This window comes from Periplaneta americana, chromosome 6 (assembly GCF_040183065.1).
Source record: "Periplaneta americana isolate PAMFEO1 chromosome 6, P.americana_PAMFEO1_priV1, whole genome shotgun sequence".
Taxonomy (NCBI): domain Eukaryota; kingdom Metazoa; phylum Arthropoda; class Insecta; order Blattodea; family Blattidae; genus Periplaneta; species Periplaneta americana.
This window is the reverse complement of record NC_091122.1, coordinates 140,623,276-140,651,032: the sequence shown is the minus strand read 5'-3', so window position 1 is coordinate 140,651,032 and position 27,757 is coordinate 140,623,276. Positions and strand designations below refer to the sequence as shown.

General features: G+C 34.9%; 2 protein-coding genes and 1 long non-coding RNA gene across 4 annotated transcripts in view; 2 read left to right on the top strand and 1 right to left on the bottom strand.

The window, feature by feature from the left end:
• The first annotated feature begins 4,230 nt into the window (after nt 1-4,230).
• LOC138701819 (uncharacterized) lies at nt 4,231-27,737 on the top strand. The gene is made up of 2 exons (XR_011332696.1): nt 4,231-4,644; nt 27,494-27,737. It is a non-coding gene; the product is annotated as an uncharacterized lncRNA (long non-coding RNA).
• LOC138701817 (cilia- and flagella-associated protein 184-like) lies at nt 4,997-13,687 on the top strand. The gene is made up of 4 exons (XM_069829095.1): nt 4,997-6,034; nt 6,166-6,425; nt 7,691-8,305; nt 13,094-13,687. Exons 1-4 carry the CDS (start codon nt 5,407-5,409, stop codon nt 13,646-13,648), a joined length of 2,058 nt encoding a protein of 685 aa, XP_069685196.1. The 5' UTR covers nt 4,997-5,406; the 3' UTR covers nt 13,649-13,687.
• The window catches only part of LOC138701818 (putative inorganic phosphate cotransporter), a 103,302-nt gene continuing 90,281 nt past the window's right edge, over nt 14,737-27,757 (bottom strand). For both annotated transcript variants that reach the window (XM_069829096.1, XM_069829097.1), the window contains exons 3-10: nt 27,521-27,757; nt 22,640-22,727; nt 21,534-21,757; nt 20,894-21,043; nt 20,483-20,615; nt 18,840-19,078; nt 17,930-18,101; nt 14,737-15,050 (exon numbers count right to left, since the gene is read on the bottom strand). In XM_069829096.1, the coding sequence (XP_069685197.1) occupies nt 15,025-15,050; nt 17,930-18,101; nt 18,840-19,078; nt 20,483-20,615; nt 20,894-21,043; nt 21,534-21,757; nt 22,640-22,727; nt 27,521-27,757 (1,269 nt within the window). In that variant the 3' untranslated portion in view covers nt 14,737-15,024. The remainder of the gene's footprint in view (nt 15,051-17,929; nt 18,102-18,839; nt 19,079-20,482; nt 20,616-20,893; nt 21,044-21,533; nt 21,758-22,639; nt 22,728-27,520) is intronic.

Sequence of the window (27,757 nt, the reverse complement as noted above, 5' to 3'; positions counted from 1 at the left end):
TTAAATGTTGTAGACGACTCTACATGTTCTCGAAGAGTAGTGTCGTAGCTGCTCAACAAATGTAAACATTCTATATAGTTGCCTTTGTTAAGTGAATCTTCACTTTCGCCATGCCCTCTGAACGGCAGTACTTGCATGGCTAAGAAGCACGTTGTGTCGATTAGGCTTTTCATTATTTCTCTGTTCTTCTTCACCATTTCATTGTGACGCGCCACATCCGATTTCAATTGTTGATCAAGTTGGGTGTCAATACGAACACTTCCAAAACAAGAAAGCTGAACAACCGAACGCAAATGACATTGCGATCGTTCATGTTTGACAATGGCATTGCTGAGATTATTTAAATTATTATAACCCTCTTTGTGCCACACACTTTGTTCGTTACAAATTAACGGTTAGCACGTCTAGCCGCGAAACCAGGTGGCCCGGGTTCGATTCCCGGTCGGGGCAAGTTACCTGGTTGAGGTTTTTTCCGGGGTTTTCCCTCAACCCAATATGAGCAAATGCTGGGTAACTTTCGGTGTTGGACCCCGGACTCATTTCACCGGCATTATCACCTTCATCTCATTCAGACGCTAAATAACCTAAGCTGTTGATAAAGCGTCGTAAAATAACCTACTAAAAAATTGTTACAAATTAATAAGCATGACCAGCAAAATAATGACTGCATCCTGTTAGCTAATTAGTTTTCACATATTGGTTCACATTGAAATAACGTAAATATTCTCTACTCTTTTCTTTATGTAAAAACTTAAAGTTCGGAAGCGCCGGCACTAGTCTTCCCCCCACAGTTACAATTTCAACTTTTTCGTTCAATGATCTACAACCGAAAGTCCTTTTAAAAATCTGTTCAATTATACAGTGATCTTGTGCCATATTACAACAATATCGCACTAGTTTTACCTCACTTTGTTTAAATAAACTCTATAACACACTCACTTTACCAATAGAAGTTCAAATAAACACTATAATACAGTAATTTCATCACCAAAAGCGCTTTCATTAGCGCCTACCAGCCTAACGTACTACGGCAATGGGCAAGACACGTAAATCAGGGCGCATGCGCCAGCTGTTCTAATGTACTGATTATGAAGGGAAACACTACGCTCACTGCAGGGCCAGGGAGGCTCAGCAAGCCGAGCTGCCCAACTCTCCAGTGACGAAAGATGACGCGAGAGCGAGCACACAGCGGACAATAATTGAAATGCGACGTACAGTACCAACCAAAAGGAAATGAAAATAGGATGCCAAGCCAAAATTTGCTGAAATTAGTTAAGGACTCTGCAGACTTTCTTAAATTAACAGTATTACTTTTAAATACAAATTTAATAAATTTCTTCCTGTCTGTCTGGGTAGGCGCAGCAGACCTAGCCTACCCAGAATGCACGCCACTGGAGAGTACATAGAGTGTACTGAGAGGACTGAGAAGACAGAGAGTGTACTGAGAGTACATAGAGTAGAGTTAGAGCGCATAGAGTGTACTGAGAATAGAAAGGTGCACTGAGAGTTGACTCAGAGTTCAGAGAATGCACTGAGCGTACACATAATGACTGAGAGTGGACTGATAATACAGATAGCGGACTGAGTACACAGTGGACAGAGAGGTTATAGAGTGGACTGAGCTTAGAGTACAGACAGTGGATAGAGAGTGCACGGAAAGCACATAGAGTGGACTGAGAGTAGCGAGAGTGGAGTAAGAGGACAGAGAGTGGTCTGAGGGTACACAGATTGAACTGAGAAGACAGAGAGTGGACTGAGAGTACATAGAATGAACTGAGAGGACAAAGAGTGGACTGAGAATGCACGAGAGTAGTCCGGGAGTACATAGTGAACTGAAAGACGACTGAGAATGCATAGAGTTGACCGAGGGGGCAGAGAGTGGACTGAAAGGACAGAAAGAAGACTGTGTGCTCCAAAAGATATCTGAGAGGAATAGGAGTGGATTGAGAGGACAGTGGGTGGACTGAGGAATCATAGAGTGGACTGAGAGGACAGTGTGATCAAAGAGGACTGAGAGAACAGAGAAGACAGCCAAAACAGAACAAAAAAAATGTCAGAGGGGTCGGTGAGGGCAGAAGGGACGGACAGAACAGACAGAACAGGGAGTATGTGGGAGTAAGAGAGGACTGAGAGAACATAGAGGAAAATGGCAGAGAAGACAGGGAGAACTGAGCTAGTTTGAACTCAGAATATTTTTTCCTGAGTTTGATCCTTGCAATCTTGTAAGTTACTAGTAAGGGAAAGAAGAAATGGCTAAAAAGGATTAGCAGAATTTGTAGACATAATATGTTCCTTGCCGAAAAACGTACAAGTCAGTGTTTGAACCCAGTGAGGGCATTCTTTTCTGAGTTCCTAGTAAACTTATTAGTGGGAGTATGAAGGAACTGCTAAAAAATGCCAATTCTGTAAACATAATGTCCCTTGTCCATTTACTAAAAGGCCACAGCTAGAACCCTGTCGGCATTATTTCCAGAGTTCGATCCTTGTAAACTTGTAACTCATTGTTACAGATACGAAGGAAATCCTTAAAATATTGCAGATTTCGTGAATATTAACAGGCCATAGTTTGAGTAGTTTGCTCTCGGAGTAACAAAATCTACATCGATATAAGGCATAGTCCTCCTACGCCTCCTTCAATATAATCCCTGTGCTTGGTGCTGCGATGCGTTCAAATTATAACAATGCTATCGGTATTATAGAGAGAACTACAGTCTAGTATCGACCTTATATTAAAATGAAACTGACGCAATGCGAAATGTAATTTGTTGTTTGTAAAAAAAAATGGGATGGCTGTAAAAAAATTACAATTCAAAGATTTTTTTGCGCTCTCAGTCCTCTCTGTTTGCTCTCAATCCACTCTATGTGCTCTCAGTCCACACTTTGTGCTCTCAGTCCACTCTCTGTGATCTCAGTCCACTCTCTGTGATCTCAGTCCACTCTCTGTACTCAGTCCATTCTGTCATCTCAGTCCACTCTGTGTATTCTTAGACCACTCTCTGTACTCTGTGAGTTCACTCTATGTGCTCTCAGTCTACTTTCGGTCCTCTCAGTCCACACTGTGCTCTCGGTCCACTCTCTGTCCTGTCAGTCCACTCTCTTCTCCACTCTCTGTCCTGTCAGTCCACTCTCTGTTCTCTCAGTCCACTCAGTGTACTCTTAGTTCACTCTCTGTACTCTCAGTCCACTCTGTATTCTCAGTCCACTCTCTAAACTCTCAGTTCACTCTTTATACTCTCAATCCACTCGCTGTAATCTCAGTCCATTCTGTCCTCTCAGTCCACTCTGTGTATTCTCAGACCACTCTCTGTGCTCTGTGTTCACTCTATGTGCTCACTGTCCACTCTCAGTACTTTCAATCCACTCTGTGTACTCCTTCGAAGGTGTACTCTGAGTCCACTCTCTGTCTCCTCAGTTCATTCTGCTCAGTCCACTCTTTGTATTCTCAGTCCATTCTAAATTCTCTCTCAGACACTCAGTCCTCTCTGTTATTTCAGTTCATTATCTGTCTACTCTCTGTGGTCTCACTGATTTCTCAGTGCATTCACAGTCCACTCTCTGTCTCCTCAGTTCATTCTGCTCAGTCCACTCTTTGTATTCTCAGTCCATTCTACATTCTCTCTCAGACACTCAGTCCTCTCTGTTATTTCAGTTCATTATCTGTCTACTCTCTGTGGTCTCACTGATTTCTCAGTGCATTCACAGTCCACTCTCTGTCTTCTCTCTGTCCGTTCGGTCCTCTTGCTGTCAGCTCAGTCCATTCTGTTCTCTCAGTCGACTCTCTGTCACCCTCTCTCTGTCTTCGTTGTCCAATATGTTCTCTCGGTTTTTTCTGTGTTCTCTCAGATCTCTCTTTCTCTCTCTCTCTTATCTCTTATCTCTGTCCTCTCAGTCCATATGAAATAATGCCATGTCTGGGTTCACACTGTGGCCTGTGTGTTTGTGAGCAGGGGACTTATTTTTACACGATCTGTAATCTTTTTTAGCAATTTCTACAAGGGTCAAACCCGGAAAATAAATTCTATCTGGGTTCAAACTTTGACCTATTAATATTCCGATAGGAGAGATTGTAATATTAACACTTCTGCTAGTTCGTTGATCATCCACCGGAAGCTCTATAGAGCTCACTGGCTAAGAATGTCTATGAATACGACCATACCACAGTCTACTATATATACCAGACTGTGACCATACAGTATAGCGATCCCTTTCGGTTGATTTATGGTACCACAGATGGTACTTTGTTAGGTTGTATAATTCGCACAACCATTTTTACTGTCGGGAAGGTGCAAGTTATTACTCCACGTAGACTGAGTACCTTGACATTTCAACTTCTCTCACTCATACTATCAGAAAAAAATACGTACAATACCAGTATTAATTCTTTGTGTATAAACTTTGCTTGTGGGCAAGTACTTTTCACAGTTCGGTAAATGTTTTATTTTTGTTATTACTATAACCTTGAAAACGTCGTGATTGCAGTCTGATTTATCGTTTATAGTGAACTTAGTTACGGTGGTTCGGTTACAGGATGAAGAATATAGTACGGTATAGTGAGAAACTTTTCCAAATATAGACTCTTGTCACGATAATTTGTTTAGGAAAACTACGAGGAAATCCAGTGCGATAGGGACTACACAAGAATAGGTAAGTAAGTAGTTTTTAGAAGTAATGGTATGTGGTACAGTACAATAATTATCATGCATAATTATATGAAGTTAGAAAAGGTTATGTGCAATATTGGTGCATTAACCATGACATTGCTCTACAGAATCTGGTTAAATTTGATTCTCTTCTGTATTTTCATATGCGTCATTGCGTCTCCCAATGATATTGGTTCATTGGTGTGTTCTTTGAATGCGGCCTATGACTTCTTGTATTACATCGTAATAAACACATTAGCTGGGTATTGCTAGTTATTAGAACTGCATTTAATTTTTTTCTATAAATTTCTCTAATTGTTACTCTTTTTAACATCTCTTTGCTGGGTAACTTTCGGTGCTGGACCCCGGACTCATTTCACCGGCATTATCACCTTCATATCATTCAGACGCTAAATAACCTAGATGTTGATACAGCGTCGTAAAATAACCCAATTAAAAAACATCTCTTCCTACCACAGTGATAGGAATCTATCATCGTGTTTTGACAATACGTTGGACGTGGATTCTATTCCTGCTCGCTTCGCTTGCATGAGATGCATGCTGGTGATTAAAATAACGTAGACTATATACATAGATGTCGTTCGCAACGCCTTGGTTCGCAACCACAACAGCGCTATACGTTGTCATAGCAACGGTAGCTGTATAAACAAATATGTGTCATGTTGGAGATGTTTGCGATGATTGAGACAGTTTGCCAGTAAGTGTAATTGTACTTAGATAATTGTGCATTTCAGCATTTCGTACGATGGCAGAAGATATAAATGATTTGAAAATTGTAGAAGAGTTAAATCAGAACGATGACAACATTAATGTAGATATCGCTGATGACGACAGTATACCAACGAAAATATCAGCTGAAGAAATATATCAAGGAGATGTAGAAACAGTTGAAAAATTAACAGGAGACAATCTCCTCTCAGGAGATGAGCAAGAGGAAAATGAAGATATAAAATTTGAATTTGAAAAAGAAGAAGAAACATTCACTATAGAATCTAATGCAAAAATAAATGAAGACAAAGAGACAGGAGGAGAGGAAAATTTACCAGAAAGTAAAGCATCAATAATTGACGTTTCATATTCAGAGAAAGAAACGAAATTAGAAGAGAATGAAGCAAAAGAAGCAACAGGTTTTATAGAAGAAGGAGACTTTAAAAGTACAACACACAAAGACGGAAATGGACCAGTAGAAGAAAAAGAGGATGAAGCTACAGATTTTCAAGGAGAAGGAAAAGCAGGAGAAAACGGAAGAGATGAAGAAAAACCAAAAGAAGACCAAGGAAAAGATGACACAGAAGAACTTTCGGAAGGTGAGAAGTCAGAAGGTGAAATGGAGAAGTCTATGGAAGGAACTGTTGAAGGGAAGTCAATAAAAGGTAAGATATAGCCTACACAGGCCTGCATGTAATATGCAGACTCTACAGTTTTTCTGAGTATTTATTCAGGCAATGAAAGATTATAGTTACCATAAAAGTGCCTGCTTACCGTACTTGTTTATCTTTTTCAGTTCCTAGTGGTTTTTCGATGCGAAAAGAATCTACCTTCGAAGATATTACTCTTGCTCCTGAAATAGAGTTAGGATATAGTTCAAGTGAAGAAGAGAAAGAAGAGGAAGAGCAGGAAGAAGAAGTAGAAGAAGAAGAAGAAGGAATTAACAGAGAAGCAGTAATTGAGTCCTACAAAGCCCTTCAAGTTGAAGCAAGACCGATTGTTAAGAAAAATATAATTTTACTGAAGAAGATGGCAGAGCATTTCAAAAAGCGCAAGGTACGATATTTATGATGATCAGATGACCATTAATTTTTTTAACTTTCTAACGTAATTAATATAAACCAACGAAATATTTATTTTTCACAACAGATAATGAAGCAGGCTATCTACTTTCCATTCAAATAACAGAGTTCTTAGACCTACTTATGAAAGACAATTACGTATACTTCTTAATGTAAGAGATTGTCACAATGTCTTATTCAGAAAACTGATGTTATTCCAGTACCTGTAGCTAAGTTACTGAAGATATAGGCCTATCATAACAATAAAATTGTAACTATCGTCATTCTTGGAGAATGTAAAATGTTTGCAAAAAAACCTATCATAATTTCAAGAATAGGAACTTCGTTTTTCTTCTTCTTCTGCTTTACATTTGGCATTTCATGTTTTTTTCTTACCAGTAATTAAAGGGATGTTTTCATCATTTTACTGATTACCTGATGTTAATTTTACTCTGAGATACCGTACTAACTAGACTGTCCCAAGTCAGTCTTTCTAATATATTTTCATATTGAATACATGCTCGTTCCACTATCTTCTGCGTTCTAGTATGGTACTCATTTATTTGCACTGATTAACTTTATAAGTTCTTCTTTACTATGTTAACATTAGAAAATTACCTGACTGACTAGTTTCGAAGTGGTATTATTCATTATCCAAAGCCTCATTTATTTATTTGATGAATTTGATACTCACACATTATATGTTTTCGTTTCCGATTTTATCTTCTTTTGCAATGCTAATAATTTTAGGTAGATACGATTTTAAACCTTCACGGTGTTTAATATGGCGCACCAATTTTGCATAGAGTTTTCAGTTTTGTTGTTTCAGTTTCTGTAATGTTATTTTTTGTTTCTCCAGCATACATTGATGAATAGGTACTGACCTGTTGTTGCAGCATTTTACTTCTTTATTGAAGTATCTGTTCTTCCAACTAATGTTGTTCATGCGTCCAAAAATTCTGTCTTTTGCCTGTTTTATGCTATGCAGACATTATTAATTTAATTGTGGTATTTAATTGACAACCTTATTCCTCACTGATCTACCTTATTGTTATTCATAAACTAACCTTGAAACCTGTGATGAAAATATAATTTTCTGTAGGGATTTTCATCTCTTGATCATAATGTTAATGGTAGGGCCTAATAATTTTGGTACCAATATACAATATTACATATTTTTTAAGTTAAATAATTTTTACTGTACAATTGTCTAATATTATCTACTGATATTATTTTAAGTTTTAATGCATTATGTTTCAGATGGAACATGTATACAAAACTCCAGAGCTATATTCTGTAGATAAAGAAGTCAGATATCACAAACAGTTGCTTGCATTTGAAGAAATTAGAACGATTGAAAGAAAACAACGAGCAGAAATAACAAAAGAACTAGAAGATTTGAAGACTCAAAAGAACAAAGTTATAAAGACGTTTACAGAGGAGTTCGATGCCTTCATAGCAAGAGAAAGAGAAATCGGCATTGGTTTAATTAATACTAAGACAGGTAAACCCATACCTGATAGGGTTGTAGAACAGTTTCTTAGAAGACAAGTCAGAAAACAAAAGGAAGTGAATGAAGTACGTCTTGCATTTATTAAAATTCGTGATTGCGTAACTGCCAAAGAGGTTCAGTTACGTTCCCTAGAAACATTTGGTGAAAACTTACATCTTATTGACTACGAACAACTGAGGATGGAAAACCAGAATTTCTCAGAAAAAATTGAGGAGAGAGATGATGAGTTACAAAGATTGCGGAATAAAGCAACTTCAGCAATACAGATAATGGCTCAACTGAGAGAGAAAGCTCATGCTACTGATCAGAAAATGGAAGATCTATGTGAAGTACTTCAATACAACGAAGTTGAAGCGAATAATGTATGTTTATAGAAATATGTGTCTATTCATTTTCACTATCTTATTTATAATAGTAAGTTAATTAATGACATTATGATGATGATTTAATAATAATAATAATTAAATTATTACTAATTAGTAGGTCGGTAAAAATAGCAATAGGAGTAGCAGTAGCAGTCTATTGATGGAACCAGTATTAAAGTTGTTTTTGTGACAGTAGTGCTGATAGTGATGAAAACAGCAAGTGCTGTAGTAATACCTGGTAGTACGAGTATTGGTAGTGGTCGGTAGTAGTAGTACTGTTCTCCAACCAGGAGCTCAACCGTGAAAGGAATGTGCTTACTATTGCGTCATCTATTGGAGCGAAGTAGATAGATAATATTATCATTATGTCAGTTTAAAAACCATGCGCTCTCCTGCATATGTTATTTCCTATAACTTATGGAGGGATTAAAAGACCAGGAGATTAACAGTGATCTAATTTTGTAACTAGGGTAGTATAAATATGTGTGTAACAATGTTATTGTTTGTGCTGTGAGAGCGAGCCAATAGAGATACGAGTACCCACGTGTGTGACCTTATGACATCTTATGACATCAACATCACAGCATTACCCCGCTGCGTTTCATTCCGCAAAGACTTTCTCGTGGTTGGAGCACAGTAGTAGTAGTAGTAGTAGTAGTAGTAGTAGCAGTAGCATCAGCATCAGCAGTAGTAGTATTGATCTACTAATTAGTAGTGGCAATAATGTTGGGGCCACCAGTGTATTCTAGGGGTAACGAGCAGGGCTCGTGCTCTGAACCCATACTCGAACATGAGTTCGAATCTCACTTGAACTGATAGCCTACCTCAGTCATTTCCAACTGGACAACATGTGACATTGAAATGCGTTTCCCCTTACAGAGTAGAGCTGTGGAGCACATCAGGGAGAGTAAAGTTTTATCTCAGAGATCATATTATGTCTGTGAAACAGGCAGCATCAACTCAAAAATTTATGACATAAGACCACTCTAAGGTCGACTAAGACCATGAACATTGTGATTCGGTGTGTAGGGGTTGTAAGAGGGCGATGACTGTGGTGCATTACAGGTTAACTAGTTCTAGTTAATAATAGGACAGATCTAACAGGCCATTTAAACGACTAGGAAATATTCTTTTAGGATTAAGTGTATGACAAAATTATAGCATTAAAACAAAAGCTATACCTAAATATTAAAAAACCAAGTGACAGCAGATTAATACTTCTCATTTTCGAAAGTTAACAAAGGCGCTCGAGTATTCTCCTTCGTCTGAAAACATTGAAGAGTTTCTGCAGACATTAGGAATTTTTAGATTAGAATTTGAATGAAGGATTAAGAATTAACCTTCTGAGTCAGATTCACAGCTATTTGTTAAACATCATATTCAGTCGATGTAGGTAACATTGTTTCAGAACTACAATTAGAGCTTATTCATCTACAGTGTGACTGGGAATTAGAGAATGAATAATATACAAATGAAACTAGTTTGTGCGAGTTTCACAGAAAATGATTTCCTCTCTTATATAGATTTGTGACAAAGATGCTGAAATAAATTTGGTTCCACGACCAACTTTTATCACAAATTAAAATAACAAGCCCTGGCAAAGAAGTTAACTATCAGATTATAATTTATAGTGTGCTTTTTGACTTAAAGGAGAGGACACGCTCTGTATATCACCGAATTAAATCAGATTTTGTGACATGAAAGTACAAGACGTACTGTTTAAAGTCATGCCTGGTATGGGTGGCCAATGACCCCTCGTTTTGGAAATATTGGCTATTGTTTGTGACATACTTCCGTTAGGTGCCTAATAGGAAAGCATTAGACTGTGTATTGTATTGTATTGTATTGTATTGTATTGTATTTATTAACATTCCATGGTATTCATACATGCTTACAGCTAGAATATGGAACAAGTCAAAAAACTTAATACTATTATAAAATCTTAATTTATAGTCACAGTCTAGATGAAATATATACAGACGAGATTTACAATATAGTCTACTAGTACAACACATAGTTTTAGTATCAATTTCATGAAGTGTTATTGAATGTCATGAATTCACCTACAGAATAGAAGGCGTGAGAAATTAGGTACTTCTTTAATTTGGCCCTAAATAATGTTATGTTTTGAGTTTCATTTTTTATATCAATAGGGAGGCTATTAAAAATTTTTACTGCCATATAACGCACTCCTTTTTGATAGCACGATAGACTTGCCGATGGAGTATGAAAGTCATTTTTTTGACTTGTATTTATGCTATGAACTGTTGAATTAGTTACAAAGTTTTCACGATTACATACGAGGAAGACTATTAATGAAAATATATACTGACAAGCCATGGGCATTATTTGTAGTTTTTTTAAAATAGTCCTACACGATTCCCTAGATTTGGCACCTACTATTGTTCAAATTACTCTTTTTTGTAATAGAAATATATTGTTACTATCTGTGGAATTTCCCCAGAATATTATTCCAAAACTCATTATCGAGTGGAAGTATGCAAAGTATATTGTAATGGCGTAGCTCATGTGGTTGGATGCTGAGTTGTCATCCAGGCAACCCGAGTTCGAATCCTAATGCCTTCTCATATTTTAAAGCTTGATATTATTATTATTATTATTATTATTATTATTATTATTATTATTATTATTATTATTATTATTTTAATTCACTTTCAGTTGTCAGTTCCTATATTCAAAGCCATGTTGAAATATGCATGGTATGCATCAAAATTAATAAACGAACGAGAAGTGTTTGTGAATGTGAAGGATGTCTGTTTCGCAGCAGAAGTGCGCAAAAATGTATGTCACTGTGGACAACCTTCTTTCATTTGCTGTGCATGGTGCAGGAAATATGTATGTTTGTGTGTTTTTACGACATCATAATGAATCGGGTACAAAATGAAATGGAATAGGTGCTACAGAAATAGAACAGACACCAGTGACACATCTTACCTTCCTAAGTGAGCAGTATTTCATTGTTTATCCTTTACAGTACAATGTTAATTAATTAGTAATTTGTTTAAAACATGATGAGGCATTCAATACATTGAGAAATGTGATATAGGTATGTAAATAGATAAATGTGATCACAATATTAATCATTCTTAAAAGAAAAAAATATAGTACCAGTTAAGATTCGAACTCAGGTTGCCTGGATAACAACTCAGCATCCATCCATATGGGCTACGCTGTTACACAGTATAATGCTTCCCTATTGAGCACCTAACGGGAGAATATCACAAACAATAGCCAATATTTTCAAAACGAAGGGTCATTAGCCACCCAGGTATGACTTTAAACAGTACGTCTTGTACTGTCATGTCACAAAATCTGATTAATCCGGTGATATACAGAGCGTGTCCTCTCCTTGTTAGTGTTGCTCAAACAATGGTTCCTAATTTAGAAAAACTGGTAAAAGCCAAACACACTAAAAATACAGAAGGACCAGCACAAGTACTAGTGAGATACAATAAATAGCTTATAAGGTCTTCCTTGTTTTTTAATACAATTAGTCTAAATTATTCTATTATTTAAACATGAAGCTATTAGAAAGAGTAAGCAACGAAATATTTTGTTTGCTTGAAGTCAATTTCTCTCAGTCTCAGTTTTATATTTGTAATACTATAAGAAGTGGGACATTATTATAATTAGACTTTTATTTTTATTTGCAATTGCGGAATTTAAAATTTTATTGTTAATTGACAGTGTGTTAAATGGATGTAACGTACAGTATGAAGAGAAGTTTATCACATTAATAAGCATGATTTATTTTGCGCCTTAAATAAATAAAGTTAATTTGGAATCAATGCTATCACTTCTAATTTAAAAATAAGCAAATCAATATGAAAGATAAAACCATTCTGTAAATTTAATAAATCAGGAACAGCAGTTCTTAAATCTACTGCTATTTAAAAATCTCCATCCCTTCCATTGCCTCTCCCCATATTTTGCTAATTTACCTATGCTTCTCCTCCCAAGGACCTCGAAAGTAGAGACGTGTGACGTCACAAAGTCAGCAGTTGGAAATGCCTGGTCTACTTGGTCAGTTTTTCTGAGGTTTTTCTCGATTATAGCGAATGTCAGTAATCCATGGCAAATCCTTGGACAAATATCATTTCACTCCTACCAATTACACTGATGCTAAATAACAGTTCAGTTGATACAACACCCTTAAATAATCGTTACGAAAGTAATAATGCCGGTCGAAGAAGCAGCAGTATTAGGTGTAATGTTGATTGTGTTTGTAGTATTACTAGTTACTGTACACTAGAAATAGTAACATCAGTGGCAGTGGCAATGTGATGATATTGTGAATGACTGACTATTAGTTTTATGATGGTCATGATGACAAAAATGACGACGATATTAACGAGAACATTAATGGTGGTAGGGTACTTTATATAAAGGAGAAATGCACACAAGTGTGCATAGGTTGTTGGTTAGTCTTCGGTGCTAAGTTCGGTCACTGTTTTTGAGCACTCGATACACTGCAGGACGTGGTACTTATTATTTTAACACTAGTCGCAATATGCGACTACAGCTTCCTATACTTCCTGTTTGAACTCTTATCCTGTTCTTTTGTTGCCCTTCCTTGTGCGTCAGTGAGGCACATAATATGTAACTAATAAATCACATAATAGAACACCAATCTTTTATCATGGCACAATTAAGCTTTGCACCTCTTATTGGTTACTGCATTTTCTTCCCTCCCTACCTTCAGTAACTCCAGGCCCTTGTAATTGTGTTGCTGTAATAGTATTCTGTTTAATTTCAACTTTTCAGACTCGAGCGTATGTAACAGAAATTAAGAAGCGCCGTGATTTCCTCAGAAGTGAAACATTACGTTTACGTCGAGAGGCAGGACTTCTGACACACCCTCGTCTGTTGGAGGACTTTGCGGTCAGCATTGAGGAAGCAGCTCGTTTATCTGCACAAGTCCAAAATCTAAAGAATTCCTTTCACGACCAGAAAAGAAGTTTATCAAGTTTACGTAAATGCATTGAATCTCGTACTTTGCTTGCATCTGTGGGAAGAAATATTTCTGTAGCACCATCTACAAAACCGCAGAGGAAGAAATCAATCCACATAGAACAAAAAGAATCAGAATTTGTTTCGAATTATGCCACTCGACCAAAGACTAAACCTGTGCATGCAGTAACATCTGAGCTTTTGAGTAAAGTGTTTACAAAAGCATCAAAGCCTGATCTGAAAAGACATCCTATTAAGCATCAGTCGAGACAATCAATTAGAAGTGTGTCAGTGATCCCAATTAGTAAAGACAGACCATCATTCTTTCCTCTTTCTTATAATGTTTACATGATCGGTGAGAAAAAATAATCTATTTCAAATAATGCATCTTAATGAGTCTCTGATTTTATTGTAATAATATGAGAACCCAGCCATTACTTTCTCTTTGTCATAAGTGATTTATTGTTAAAAAAAGCTTTTAAGTTGAAAAAATCCACAGTGTTTGTTTTCTTATTGCTCATTTTATAAATTTCTTGTCTGAAAAACGACATGTATAAGCATGTTTCAGTAATAAATCTGAATTTTTGGAGTATTTGTATGCACAATAAAATTAATATTACTATGGACTAGGAACTTCACTCGTTTCCTGTTAAAAATCCATGGTCTCTATATATTTTTCCTCAAAATGCTAGGTTTCAATTTTGTTATTCTGATGTGGAGCCAAATATAGGCTCTATCATGTCTTTATCCGTGCGTTTTTTTTTAAAGCAAGACGTAAAGCGCTGCAGCAAGACTGTTCTTTTATTACATTTGCTTCACCATCGCTGCAGCAGCAAATCAAAACTTCGCTTTACGAGTTTGCTGCACGATCCATCATGGCGGAATGCGTGTTTTGGTCTTTTGCAACGTTTATTATTGTTAAAATCGTCTAGTAATAATAATTCCATGTCATTATCATGGAAGTCGAAACTATTTAACATGTTCGGTTCTTTTAAGGTTAAATTTATTACCGTAAACTGGGGTAAAGAGGATCACATGTGGTAAAGTGGATCATATGTGTATTGTTAGATAAGTCAGCGCCACATGGATCACACATGCAAAGAAAACTATTTTTAGTGGCATTTATAGAAGAAAGGTTTTTCTTTGCATGTGTGATCCATGTGGTGCTGACTTATCTAAGCAATACACATATGATCCACTTTACCACATGTGATCCTCTTTACCCCAGTTTACGGTACTGCAATAATAGAAGCCAATATTAATTGTCCACCATTTTGCAGTCAGCTGACCTAATTGCGTTTTTTTCGACCCTCATTTTGCTGCAGCAAAGGCATGAAGCACTTTACTGAAGCGCTTTAAAAAAAACGCACAGTTCACAACAGAAAGGAAGAAACATAAGTTTGTTGAAATTACTTATGTCAAATAGGCCATACATCTCTAACATTAAATACTACTGGTACCGGTACTTGAAAACAAATTGTATTGTGTTTACTTTTCTTTATTTGTACAATTGCTTATTTTATAAATTAAACCTATATGAAATATATTACATTACATACAAAAAGTTATAAGTAAATGATTGTATGAAAATATACAATGAAAATAATTACAGAGCATTAATAATGCCATGGTTATTTTGTTTTCACAAGAAAACATTGTCAATTTTTCTTGAAAAGGCAAGAATATTATCATAAATTAAGGATGATGTACGGATGTTGTCATAGCAATTATCTGGTGTATTTCACTCATTCATTATTATGGGTTTTTTCATCTGAAAAAAAAAAGAAAGCATATATTTAGAAAATCATTACGAAATAAGGAAAAGCATACCAGTACTATACAACATTTGTTAAAATGCTCTTTGAATATAATATAGTATTATATTTTCCTTTTTTCTTCCATAAAAGGAAATTAGTTTACATACAAATGATAAAAATTCTTATACAATTTCCTTTTATGACATAAAATAGAGTAATAAAGTAACATAACAGTAATGCATTTTAAGCTGAAAATTATGTGCAAAGTTGTCTTGTTATGTTAATGTTAATCAATAGAAGGCAATATTTTAGAGTAGGTTGAAGGATTATTTAATACAGAATAATTCTGAAAGTTTTGGGGCAAGTTGTCTGCACTTACTATGCCCATTAGGCTATAATCTAATCACTTACACATGCCTGATAGCAAAGTCTAAAATTAATTTCGCAGAAAATCATATGTAGTGAGAAAGATTGACCAATATCTTCCCATGAAGTAACATAACAACCTTTGCATAGATAGATGTATGCCAAAGGAAATTGTTAATTATAATTTTCTATTGGAACTTAACATACTGGTAACTGATGAAAACAACAATCAAGCATGGAATATTAAATAACACAGTAGGCCTAAGTATTTATTATCTCTGTGTACTAAAGGAGCAACGCAATTCTTAGTTCTTTTTTAAGTTAGAGATACCTAATTTATAACACTTTTATCACATGATGATTATGATTTTAGTAATATTTTATATTTTAATACCGCTAGATCTCTTGCCACTTAAATTAATAAACAGAAATAATAGAGACATAGATTATTATTCAGGGAACGCGTAATGACGTTGTGGTTATGGCATAGTTGTGCATGCTGGAAAGGTCGCAGGTTCGATTCCCTATGTTACCATTGATCTAAGCCTTCCAGCTGTACTGTAGCTCTGAGGTTCACTTAGCCTCTAACAGGAATGAATACCGGTAATTGGAGTGAAAAGAAACCAACATTTAAGACTGACATTCCTACTTCCACTCAGTGCCAATTGTCTCGTGAAGGGAAAGACAATATCCCACCACCGAAAGAGCCTTCTGGCATACCTTTGATATTACTCTACTTTTACACATCGTGTCAGTCATTTCATAGTAAGAGCAAAATTACTTTTAATAGAAGAGAAACTGTATAATATAATATCTTGTCTGCCAAAAATTCTTTCATAAGTGACGTTCTCACTATTATTACTCTCATTATATGTAGATTAAATGTAATGTATATCAGTGGCGCGACAGCCCATGAAGGGCCAAGGCCGAGCAGCTGTACTGACCTCACGTCCACATGCCTCAACAGAGGTGAACCAGAACGGAGGTATCCTATGGTTAGCACGATGATCCCCCCAGCCACTATAGCTGGTTTTCATAACTGGATTTCGCTACCTAGTGTAGCTTCCTAGGTTCATCACGATGCTGGGTAGGCACCAGTTCCATACACTGGTCGAAATTTCATGAGAAAATTCTCTCCCCATAAGGACTTGAACCAGCATGCATTCCGTAATGCTAGTCCTAGACATGATGCCTTAGACCACTACACCATGGCGCGGGACGTATAATGTATATACGATTGGTATTTGTAATATAATTCATCTGTATGAAAGTATTGGAGTCAGTGTAAAAAGAAGTTCTTATCATAGAAGAGTCGAATTTTTCCTTCAAAATTAAAACGAATGACAAATGGGTCTTCGTACCCTAATAAGTGAATAAACAGTCAAAGTGAGAATATAACGAAAAAGTTCAGTGGCACAGAAAAATATTGGGGATGGAGATAGCTACCTTTGTACATGTGAATTTATTGCGTATTGCGAATCATCGAGCTACTAAATTGAAAGAAATTGAAGGATGTGATCCCAAAACTCCTCCAGTCCATTTAACCATTTTTATCATTTATACATATAGCTATATGATTATGTTTGAACCCTCTATCATTATATTTTAAGCATGTTTTCTTCCAAAACAACGCCAATCCTTGTCTAAAATGTTGTCTTATTTTGCATGTCACTTGAAAACTCTCTCAGTTCGTAGACTGGTGGATACAAAAACTAGTCCGGTCTTTTCACAAAATGGACTGAATGCGTTTTGGGATCATACTCTTCAATTACAGTTTTTAACAGTACAGTCCCATAGGAAAGATTGGAGGAAGCTGGGTTTGCACTGAAAGACGTGCCCTTGGGCAGAACACTGAATGATGATGAGTCCCATAATTATTAGTTACCGTTTATAATTATATTTTATCATTATTTAGTATATTCGTAACCAACATTCAATAAGTTTAAAAAACTGGTTTATAATGTTCTATGACGTCTTTCGGCTTTCATTATCCACTGTTCTCTATGTACACTTTATGTCTCATTTACACCAGATCCTATCAAACTTGTGGCAATTTATTTTTGTCAGCTACTTTTTGGTTTTTCCAGTATCCATCTACCAGTCCACACCTGTGGAGTAACGGCTAGAGCATCTGGCCGCGAAACCAGGTGGCCCGGGTTCGATTCCCAGTTGGGGCAAGTTACCTGGTTGAGGATTTTTCCGGGGTTTTCCCTCAACCCAATATGAGCAAATGCTAGGTAACTATCGGTGCTGGACCCCAGATTCATTTCACCGGCATTATCACCTTCATCTCATTCAGACGCTAAATAACCTAAGATGTTGATAAAGCGTTGTAAAACAACCTACTCCATCTACCAGTATGAGTTCGTCCTAACACTCATATTTTCTTTGTTGTCCCATTTTCTTTTAAATGTACAGTATGTATTGTATGAATTTAAAGCATCACAAAGAGTTTCATCTTGATTTTATACTGTATAATTAACCCTAAAATCGAAAAGAAGATCGATTAAGATAAATTGTATTTTACCTTTGCTTGTAATGGTGCGTGACTGCCCCTTCTCTTCTGTTCCGCCTCTCATTGTGTTAGGATTGTTCCACGGCTGAAGTTCTCCAGATCCCAGTATGATGAAGATTACATTTGTGACAAAGAAGACCCCTAGCACTACCCAGAATACTATTCTCCACTCTTGAATTGTGCTCTGTATATAGAAAAAGCAACGTATTACAATAATAAAAAAGTCTTCAATCTTCTGAACATTGGGCAATGAAATCACATAAAAGTTTTTGAAGAAATTAAAGTGCTATGATAAGAAATAAGAAATGTGTTAAGGAAAAGGGTTCTAAAGATCATACCCTTAAATTTTGAAGTACAGTCCTGTAGATATTCTAACTTTATCCTCAATTTGACATATTGAAGGTTGAAAATGATATAGTCCTAAGTCACAAAACCTTACAGGAAAGCATATTGAAAGTTGGGAGTCCAATGTTATTAGGTGCGGTATCATAATTTCTTCAGCGTGTATTTCTGTTATTTGTTGAGTAAATTTTATAATATTTTACAAGTAACTTTCCCATATGTGTAAGAAATGAACTCTTACAAAAAACAGTTTTTGGAAAAAAAATGTGGCTTTGGACTATCTCATTCTCACCCCTTCATATATATTTATATTTATCCCTATTATTCATTTATTCTATGGGCCACAAAGTAAATTTTCGATATTTCCCTAATTCGCAGATTTTCCTTTAGATAGTAGCATATGTTAAATTGTTGTTACATACCACTTTTTTTTTTACAGTTTAACTGCTAAATGTGTAAGATTTTGCAGAAGTAATTTTGTGAAGGGTGCAGAATTTTTTTCGGGCCCATGGATGTAGCACTACCTAAATACGGATATATAATTTATTTAGGTACTGTATGTACTATGTAGGGTACTTACATTTGGAGTGAGAACACCAACTAAATAAGGTGTAACAATTCCAGATATTGCTCCAATTCCATTCACAATAGCCATGAGGGTTCCAGCATAATTTGGACTTAGGTCAAGTGCATTAACCTTCATTCCTGGATAAAAAGCCCCCATTAATGCTGTACCCATTGTAATCAGTGCGACTACCGCTGTTCTGTCACAACCAGCGTAAGAAGCAGCAATCATGCCGACTGCTGGTCCCACAGAGGCTGTGAAAAAAGATCACAATAATTAATTTGCTACCTGTAATAATATGAATGGTTCATTAAAAACGGTGTGATGTAAACATCGAATTTATTATTATTATTATTATTATTATTATTATTATTATTATTATTATTATTATTATTATTATTATTATTATTATTTTGTAAATTTGTGAGAGGTTGGCTGCTTTCTCTCATTTTTGCGCGTACTAATTCAGAATTATCCATTAATTGTACCGAAACTATAATAACTTACTGTATGTAGACAGTTCATTCTCTATGTCAGTGGTATTCAATGTATGCAGCATTGTCTCAAGTAGTACGCATCCCACGTATGAAAAAATGCTGACACATTTATTTTGTTGTACTTGTTGACAATTATTGCAATTTACATTTATTTCCTTTTACATAACAACTCCGGTTTTTTCCGTGCTTCAATAACATTTTTTTTGCACGATCTGCTTTTTGTTGTATTTACAGCTATTGTTGTTAGACCTTGAAAGTTAGAATTCCTACCAGGAAACTTGTTGCTAGGGTAACCATTTTTCATAACCTAAAACTATACTAAAATGGACCTATTATAATGCACCTATTGTTACTTAGTTACCATTACAGTATAGTTTTGCGAAGGCTTTGGAATAATATTGCTCAAAATTTTCAATGCAAATGCTCTGCTCCTTTTTTCAAATTTTCCTTGATTTTCTAAAATGCATTTTCCAACCTTGTATCGTAATATACTATTACATAATTCATTACTATTATTATTGCATTAATTACTACTGTATAATAATAATAATAATAATAATAATAATAATAATAATAATAATAATAATAATAATAATAATTTATTTTGCATATAACATCAATCATAGTCTCTTGTTATTTCTTATATAATTGCAATCCAATTTGGGGGTACGAAGGTAAAAAAAATGTATTTTGGAGGTATGCTAACATAAAAAGATTGAATACCACTGCTGTACGTGATTCCCTTTTGTTTTGCTTCAGTCAGATGATGATAGTCTGACACAATCTTAAATAGCTGATGTAAATGTAGATTAATCTTTTCTCTGGGTAATGCAATATGTATCCCACACTGTGTACTACGATAATTTAATAAATACAATTTAAATTCATAGCCTACTTTTTGGCTTCTTTCAAGAAAATCAGTCTGGCAAGTTAGAATAAAAGGCTATTTTTAATAAATGACGAATGAATGGACAGAAAAAAAATTAAGATCTTCTTAATGTTTCAGGGATATCATAACATGTATTTCCATGAAAATATAGACATCGACTTTTTACTGTCTGAAATATAAAACTTTGGTGATTGTTGAGGTCTTATAATTTTAAATTTATGAGTAATATTCGTAAGTTTATTAGACTGTTTTCTTCCTTTAGTGTCACTTACCTATAGTTGTGAATATTTTGCGAGCGATTGTGATTGATAGATATCCTTTGTTGATCAGAAAATCACAAATCCAACCAGTTATTATTGAACTTATCCACATTACTAGATATGGTAAAGCTGTCAGGAATCCATTCTGTGAAACAAAATATATAAGTAGATAATTTTTTTAGTTTGCATCCAATATCTCGTCGTCTAAGCATTTGTGGAAGAAAGTCCGCAAGTATAATTTGAAATTTCATCATTAATATTTGGTTTTACTATATTAAAGTATTATATTTATTTAATGTAAGATTATACAAATAAATAAACTTTAGAATTGAAAGTAACTGTTTATTTGTCTGTACTATTCACATCTGTAGAATCAGGTTATTCCACTTAAAACTTAATTAAAGGGAGAGTCATTTTACTTACTTCAAATATGTTGAATTTCATTACATTCTTGAAATATTTAGGCAGATCAGTCACCAATGTAAAAAGTCCCCAGTCGTGGCCAATTTGAGCAAAAATCAAACCCCAAAGAGGAATTGAGGTAAAGATTGCTCTCCAAGGAGTTGGAGGAGTCTGTAAAAATAAATACCAAAACATATATATATAGGCTATATGAAGGGTACACGGGAAAAACGATCAAGGTCCATCAAAAATCGAAATTGAGTTAATAATGCTATCTTATAGTGGAAAGAAAGTACTATCATGTGGTCTCGCTAGTAATAAGAAATCATCATTCTTGACATTCCACTACGTCAATTTCTATTAAATACACACATAACAAAGTATAAAGTGCTTAAACTTTAATATTTGTTTTTCTCGAAACTTTCTAAAATGGACCTTGATCGTTATTCCCGTGTACCCTTCATATATCTGTGTGTATGTGTGTGAATATTCATATTCAGTTTGTCATTGTAATTAAATTGTATTGTAATTTATTTAGTTATGTAATTATTATTCTAATTCATAAGCAACTTGTCCTATATAATGTAACATGTTCAGTGAACGTAATAAATTGGAATTGAAATTGGAATTGAAATTGAAACCCTTTATGCAGTAGACCTACCTCTGATCTATTCAGACTTTCAATAGTCTTTTCGAGAAACATTTTTTCTTCATCAGAGATAAAAGGATGAGACTGTGGATCATTGTAACCAACAAATATCCATACAATGAACCAAACGACACCCAACGACCCAAATAAGTAGAATACGCTTGGCCATCCCATAGGTGAGTATTGTAGTAATACTCCACTCAGTGCTGTACCAACAACTGTTCCTACTTGAGCACCTATAAAATTAGAGAACAATAAAATATTTGATGTTATTCAGCCTCAGTATTGTATAATAATTATGCATGTAAGCATGGTGTACGCAGAATTTTGTGGGGGAGGGGGGGTTATTATTAAAATTGATTACAATTTACATTATCAGTATTTTAAATTTTATGTACTGGTATTATTATTATTATTATTATTATTATTATTATTATTATTATTATTATTATTATTATTATTATGTTACGAAATATTTGTTAATATTATATTCATGAATATCCTTATAAAATCTTTGAAAAGTAATATTTTCACAGCCATCCGATTTTTAACAAATTTTAACTTGTTTAATTTTGTATTATACAAAATGCTTGTGTCATTATTACACTTACGCAATAATCATTTATATATATTATCAGGAAAATACATAGAAACAATCAACTATGTAGAAATAAATTTAATTAAACACAATAATGGAACATGGCACTCACCAAGGATGAAGAATGAAACTAACATGTGAAAGAGGAGTAGGAGGACTTTGCCTTATGTCGATGTAGATTTTATTACTCTGACAGTGAAAAATTAGAGAAGGAAAAACGATTATGGGAAAAAAATTTAAATCTAAATATGTCATTTTTTTAAGTTCAAGGGAGGGGGGGGGGGTTTCTAACCCTGTAACCCCTCCCCTTGCGTACGCCCCTGCATGTAAGTCATTGAGTGTGCTTTGTTGAGCCTCAAACTCTTGACTGCAGTGAAATTATACTATGTATTGTCATCAATATTATTTATTTATAAAGTTATGATACAGTAATAGTAATCACAATCTAAAATCAAACATACAGTATATTTACTTTCGTACCTCTCTATTGACTTAGAACAACAATTAATATAAAACTTACCTGCAAATACGAAAGATCCCAGAGCTGCTCTTTGTTGTGGTGGAACCCAGTGAGCTAGCAGGGCGTTCATTGCTGGGAAAGTTGATCCCTATAAACATAATTGCTCCATTGTAAATATTTGTTGAGGAGTAAGAATATCCTAGTTCAGGGACTGCGAATCTCAAGTGGAATCATAATTATATTCAGCAAATAGGTAGTTGATTTTTTATGGAAACCAAGTGTTACAGTAAAAATTTTAGCCCATTGCACATCAAACAATTATTATGCAATATTTATAACTACTCGCAGAGGACACTCTGCTATTTGTATCTGTAGTCTATCAAAGAAATATACGAAATGAGAAGTGTTTCCATGGTCGTCGGTCACATACACAGCTGCTTATTTTAAAATAATTTGTGAAGTGTGACTGCCAAAAATTCGTGAAAAATAAGTTCTTTGAACCATAACTTTTAGCTGACCATGCTTGCTTCATATAGAGTTAGGTACTTTTAGATGCAAGGAAGTACGTTTCCGTCTCTTTATTTTCCTTCTTCTGCCAAGAGCAATGATGGGTAAATTCGAGACATATTTTTCGTGAATTTCAGCAAGGCTTCTAAACTGGGAAAACACTTATTACCACAGTGTTTGCAAATATCACAACAGATGGAGCACCAAATATGACAGGGAAGAAAGCTGTATATGTTGGGGTATTTAACTAAGAATATCCTGAGAACAATGTACTTTTACATTGTGTCGTCTACTGTTTAGTGACATTGGCTCCTATCCAGCAGGTTTCGAGTTCGATTCCGATTCTGCAAAGAGATTTTTCCTTAGTTAGAAATTGTTCCTGGGTGTTTGTGTTGTCCTTAGGTTTAAGTTATTTTTAGATAGATACAAATAAGTGTTAGGAGGGGCTGGCGCATCCTACCAAATTCACTATGAACATCCCCTTAAGAGATCACTAGGAGTCGCTCATTATCTGATAAGACTTATATTCATATATGTTTCATGTAAATCTGCCCTAGCCACGAAACATTTAAACGTTAATTAATATATACTAAAAAAAAACCTTTGTCATCAATACGTAGTAGTAACATTTTCATACTATAGAAATAGCTTAGGCCTATATAAGAAGACGTGTGAAATGTCTGAAAATGTGTTGTTTATACAAACATAAGCTAATGAATAAGATTTAATAAAAATGCAATCATATTTAAAAGTATAGGTACATATATGTGGATGTGGAGGAAGGAGAGAATTATCTTACTCTACTTAGGCATATAATATGTTCATAATCGTTTTCGTGAAAATTCCCAGGTTCAAAACCGGCCGAGATCGGCAGGTATATAGTACCAAGTGGCGTATTCTATGAGCTATCTAGGCTAGCTGCGAAGCCCATAGCTGCACTTGACATTGGATAGGTATAACCGCAAGCTAGTAGGCCTATATACTTCGCAGTAGATCTGAGATAGCGACAGCATGGATTCGTGATCTGTGGCATGGATGGACTCTGGAAGGGTTGGGAGGGTGGAGATGGAACCAATGCACTCACGCAAGTTACATTGCTTCGCCATATCTATGGCTTCGCTATTCAAAAAGCTAGCGGTAACAACTTTGTTCGAGAAATGACGACTCCTATAGCACAGGTTGACACTTCGAGCATTAAAGTATTTTATGTTCGAAGGGTTGACAATCTCCGAGTTTCAGAATGGCCAACCAATCTTATACGGTACACATATTTTATCGAAGCCTTTGTATATGTATTAGGTTATACTACAGTATATGTAAATATGTTTTTTTTACTATGTTTATATTAATATTGAAATGGATCCACGAAGGCTTTATTTTGGTTCTTGGTAATATATTTAGCAAACTTTTAATTTTCGTGCCAGGATGAATAATTATAGGTCTATTGGCAATAATGAAAGCTTTGTCTGAACTCCGCGCGCTATTTTGGCCATCATTATTTCTGTTCATATCATCATATGAATGTTATTTTCGCGTGTGAATTTCAATGGTTATATTTTATATAAAAGTCGTTAAGTTTACAGTATTTTTAGTTAATTGAACACCTAGGCTCGAACGTAACTGTTGTTTGCCGTGTCGTAGTGTATTTAATAGTGTGGTACTTGAAAAATGTCTGAGGTTATTGGTAGTTTGATGAAATCATCATTTTATAGACTTAGATTTGGAGAAAAACTGAAAATTATAAAAAATGGAAGGCTGCAACCAGTTATTAATGAATGAACTCAAATGTGAACATAAAGAAAAAAGTCGTTATTATATTAGAACTTCCAATACTGCAAATTATGAAAAGTACAGTACCAGTATGAATGGTTAACTGAATCTGGTGAGTTGAAAAAACTTTAGTGTTGGTCTTGTCGTTTATTTTCCACAGAGGTTACTCCTTGGAAAATAAATGGGTTTAACAGCTTAAATTATTTACTCACTGCATTCGATAGACATCAGGAATCTGTCAACCACTTAACTTTACAAACTTTTGGAGCAGATAGGATTGGCCATGCACTGAATGAGCAACAGAAAATAGCAGATTCCTTACATAATGAGAAAGTTAATGAAAACAGGAGGTTTTAAAACGCTTAATAGATACAGTTACAGTTTTGGGCAAGCAAGAATGTGCATTCAGAGGGCACAATGAATCAGAAAATTCTGTACAAACAAAGGGATATAATTATATTGAATCTCTTGATTATTTATTATGATCCAGTTATATCGAATCATTTGAAGACTGCTACAGTGTTTAAGGGCATTTCTCCTGAAATTCAAAAGATTTAATTGAATCAGTAGCCAGTGTAGTCACAGATACAATAACATCAGAAATAAAGGAAGCTCCCTTTATAGGTTTAATGTTGGATGAGACAATTAATATATCCAAAAAAAAGTCCGTTGTCAACAGTTATAAGATATGTTGACAATGAGGGAAAATGCCAGGAAAAGTTTCTATATTTTTTCTGATGTTTCATCTGACGGTATTGCACAGGGACTTTTCACTCATGTCGTCAAAATAATTGAAGACCTGGATTGCGCAGAAAAGTTAGTTGCCCAGACCTTTGATGGAGCAGCTGTAATGGCCGGACATGTTACAGGGCTTCAGAAACTTGTAAAGGACAAATATCAGACTTCATACTTCATTCACTGTTACAGTCATATATTAAATTTAGTGCTATCTCAATTCACGAACAACAATCGAGAATGTCGGCAATTTTTCTCATCACTTTCTGGTTTAACTAGTTTCTTTTCACACTCTACAAGCCGTTCACATGCCCTTACAAAACTTCATGGAAAAAAACACTGCACCCACAAGATGGAATTTTTCATTCAGATTAGTAAAAACTGTAAGAGAGTATAGGCAAAATCTCATTGAGTTTTTCCTTTCTGTTGAAGATGAGTCAGAGGAGTGGACTCCTGAAGAAGTGAATGTTGCGTCTGGTTTCATTCGTTTTCTAGAAAAATTTGATACAAAATTTCTCTTGAAAATTTCCCATGGTTTATTTACTCATTCAGATGGTCCAAAAAGAAAGAAGCTTGATAAAGGAGATTACAGAAGAATTTATTATGAAATAATAGATACCAGTACTCTGTTATTACAAATGAACCTCAGATTTGAATCACTGAAAAATATTAAAGTTTGTCTCTCTTTTGGATTGTAACATGTGACAGTTTTACGCAAAATTTTCCAGGAAGTCTTTTTAGTGAGCTCAAAGTTCCCTATGGTAGCTTCTTTGACACATTACGTCTAGAGAATGAACTGAAAGTTGTGTACTCTTCCAAAGAGTAAAAAAAATAAAGCAGTTGGTGAGATTACAACATATATGAGATTAAATAAGTTGCACGTAATATTTAATGAGGTTTATAGCTGGGACACTTGATATTAACATTTCTTTCTACAACGGCAAGTGTTGAACGAAGCTTTTCTGCTTTGAAAAGAATTAAAACGTATTTGAGAACAACGCAGCGACAAATACGTCTGAGGAATGTGGGTGTTCTCTCAATTGAAAAAGAAATTCTTACTTAAAAAAAAAACACTTCGGACGTGTTCTATGACAAAGTGACAAGGAAATTCACGCAGAAGACAAGAAGAATAGACTTTCTTTACAAATTATTTCTGAAGGTAATCCGATGCCGGATTGAATCCTCTCAGTTTAAGTTCCACTTCTTATGTTCCACCCATCCTTCGTCATATGATGACGCAGAATTTCTGCATGGAAATATCATACGTACTTCGGTACATCGTAACAATATGTAAGACGAATGTTAGGTAATCAAGTGGCGTACCTTCGGCCTCATCTCGCCAAATACCATCTTACTAACAATTCCATCGACGTTAAAAATTAATAAATAAAGTCATTGTTGTTATTATTATTATTATTATTATTATTATTAAATAACCTAGTAGGCTAGTTGATACAGACTTATTAAATAATAATTAACTGAAAAATTAAGTTTGGCGGGTAATATTTTGAAGAACTGGTTTCAGTGCAGCCTGTACTTAAATTTACACATTGAAAGGATTCATAACATTAATGAACAGTTATGAGTTCTCAAAGAACTTTAGATAACAAAGCAAGATTTACAAGAGAGGAATATCATTTTTGGTTACAGCTACACACTTTGATATCTTTAATAATTTATAAAAATGAATTATGAAAGTCTAAAGAAAAGGAAATATAAGTTAAATATGGCTAATCAAAATTGAATATTATCTTGATACATTAAGAATAAGAATTCATTTGAATTGTCTGAAATTTCCTATTACATACAGTATGACCTACTTGGTAGTCGAAATACAAAAGAATTATATGTGTATACGTTAAATTTGAGTAACTGCAATACCGTATTCTTATATGGTTTTAGGTGTGACGAAAATAATGTCGAACTCACCTCACCAAGACCTTCTATAACACGCACTGCAATAAGCCATCCAGCACCTCCTTCCGTAGCTGCGAGTGGGGTAAGTAATGTAAAAACTGCTGTACTTAAAATGCCTAAGCCAAGAGCATATTTTCCTCCAAACTTTTCTGCAAGAATTCCCCCTGGTATATGGGTTATAATATAACCCCAGAAAAAGGAACTAAGAATTAATCCTTGTGTTTCCTCATCCCAGTCAAAATCACGATG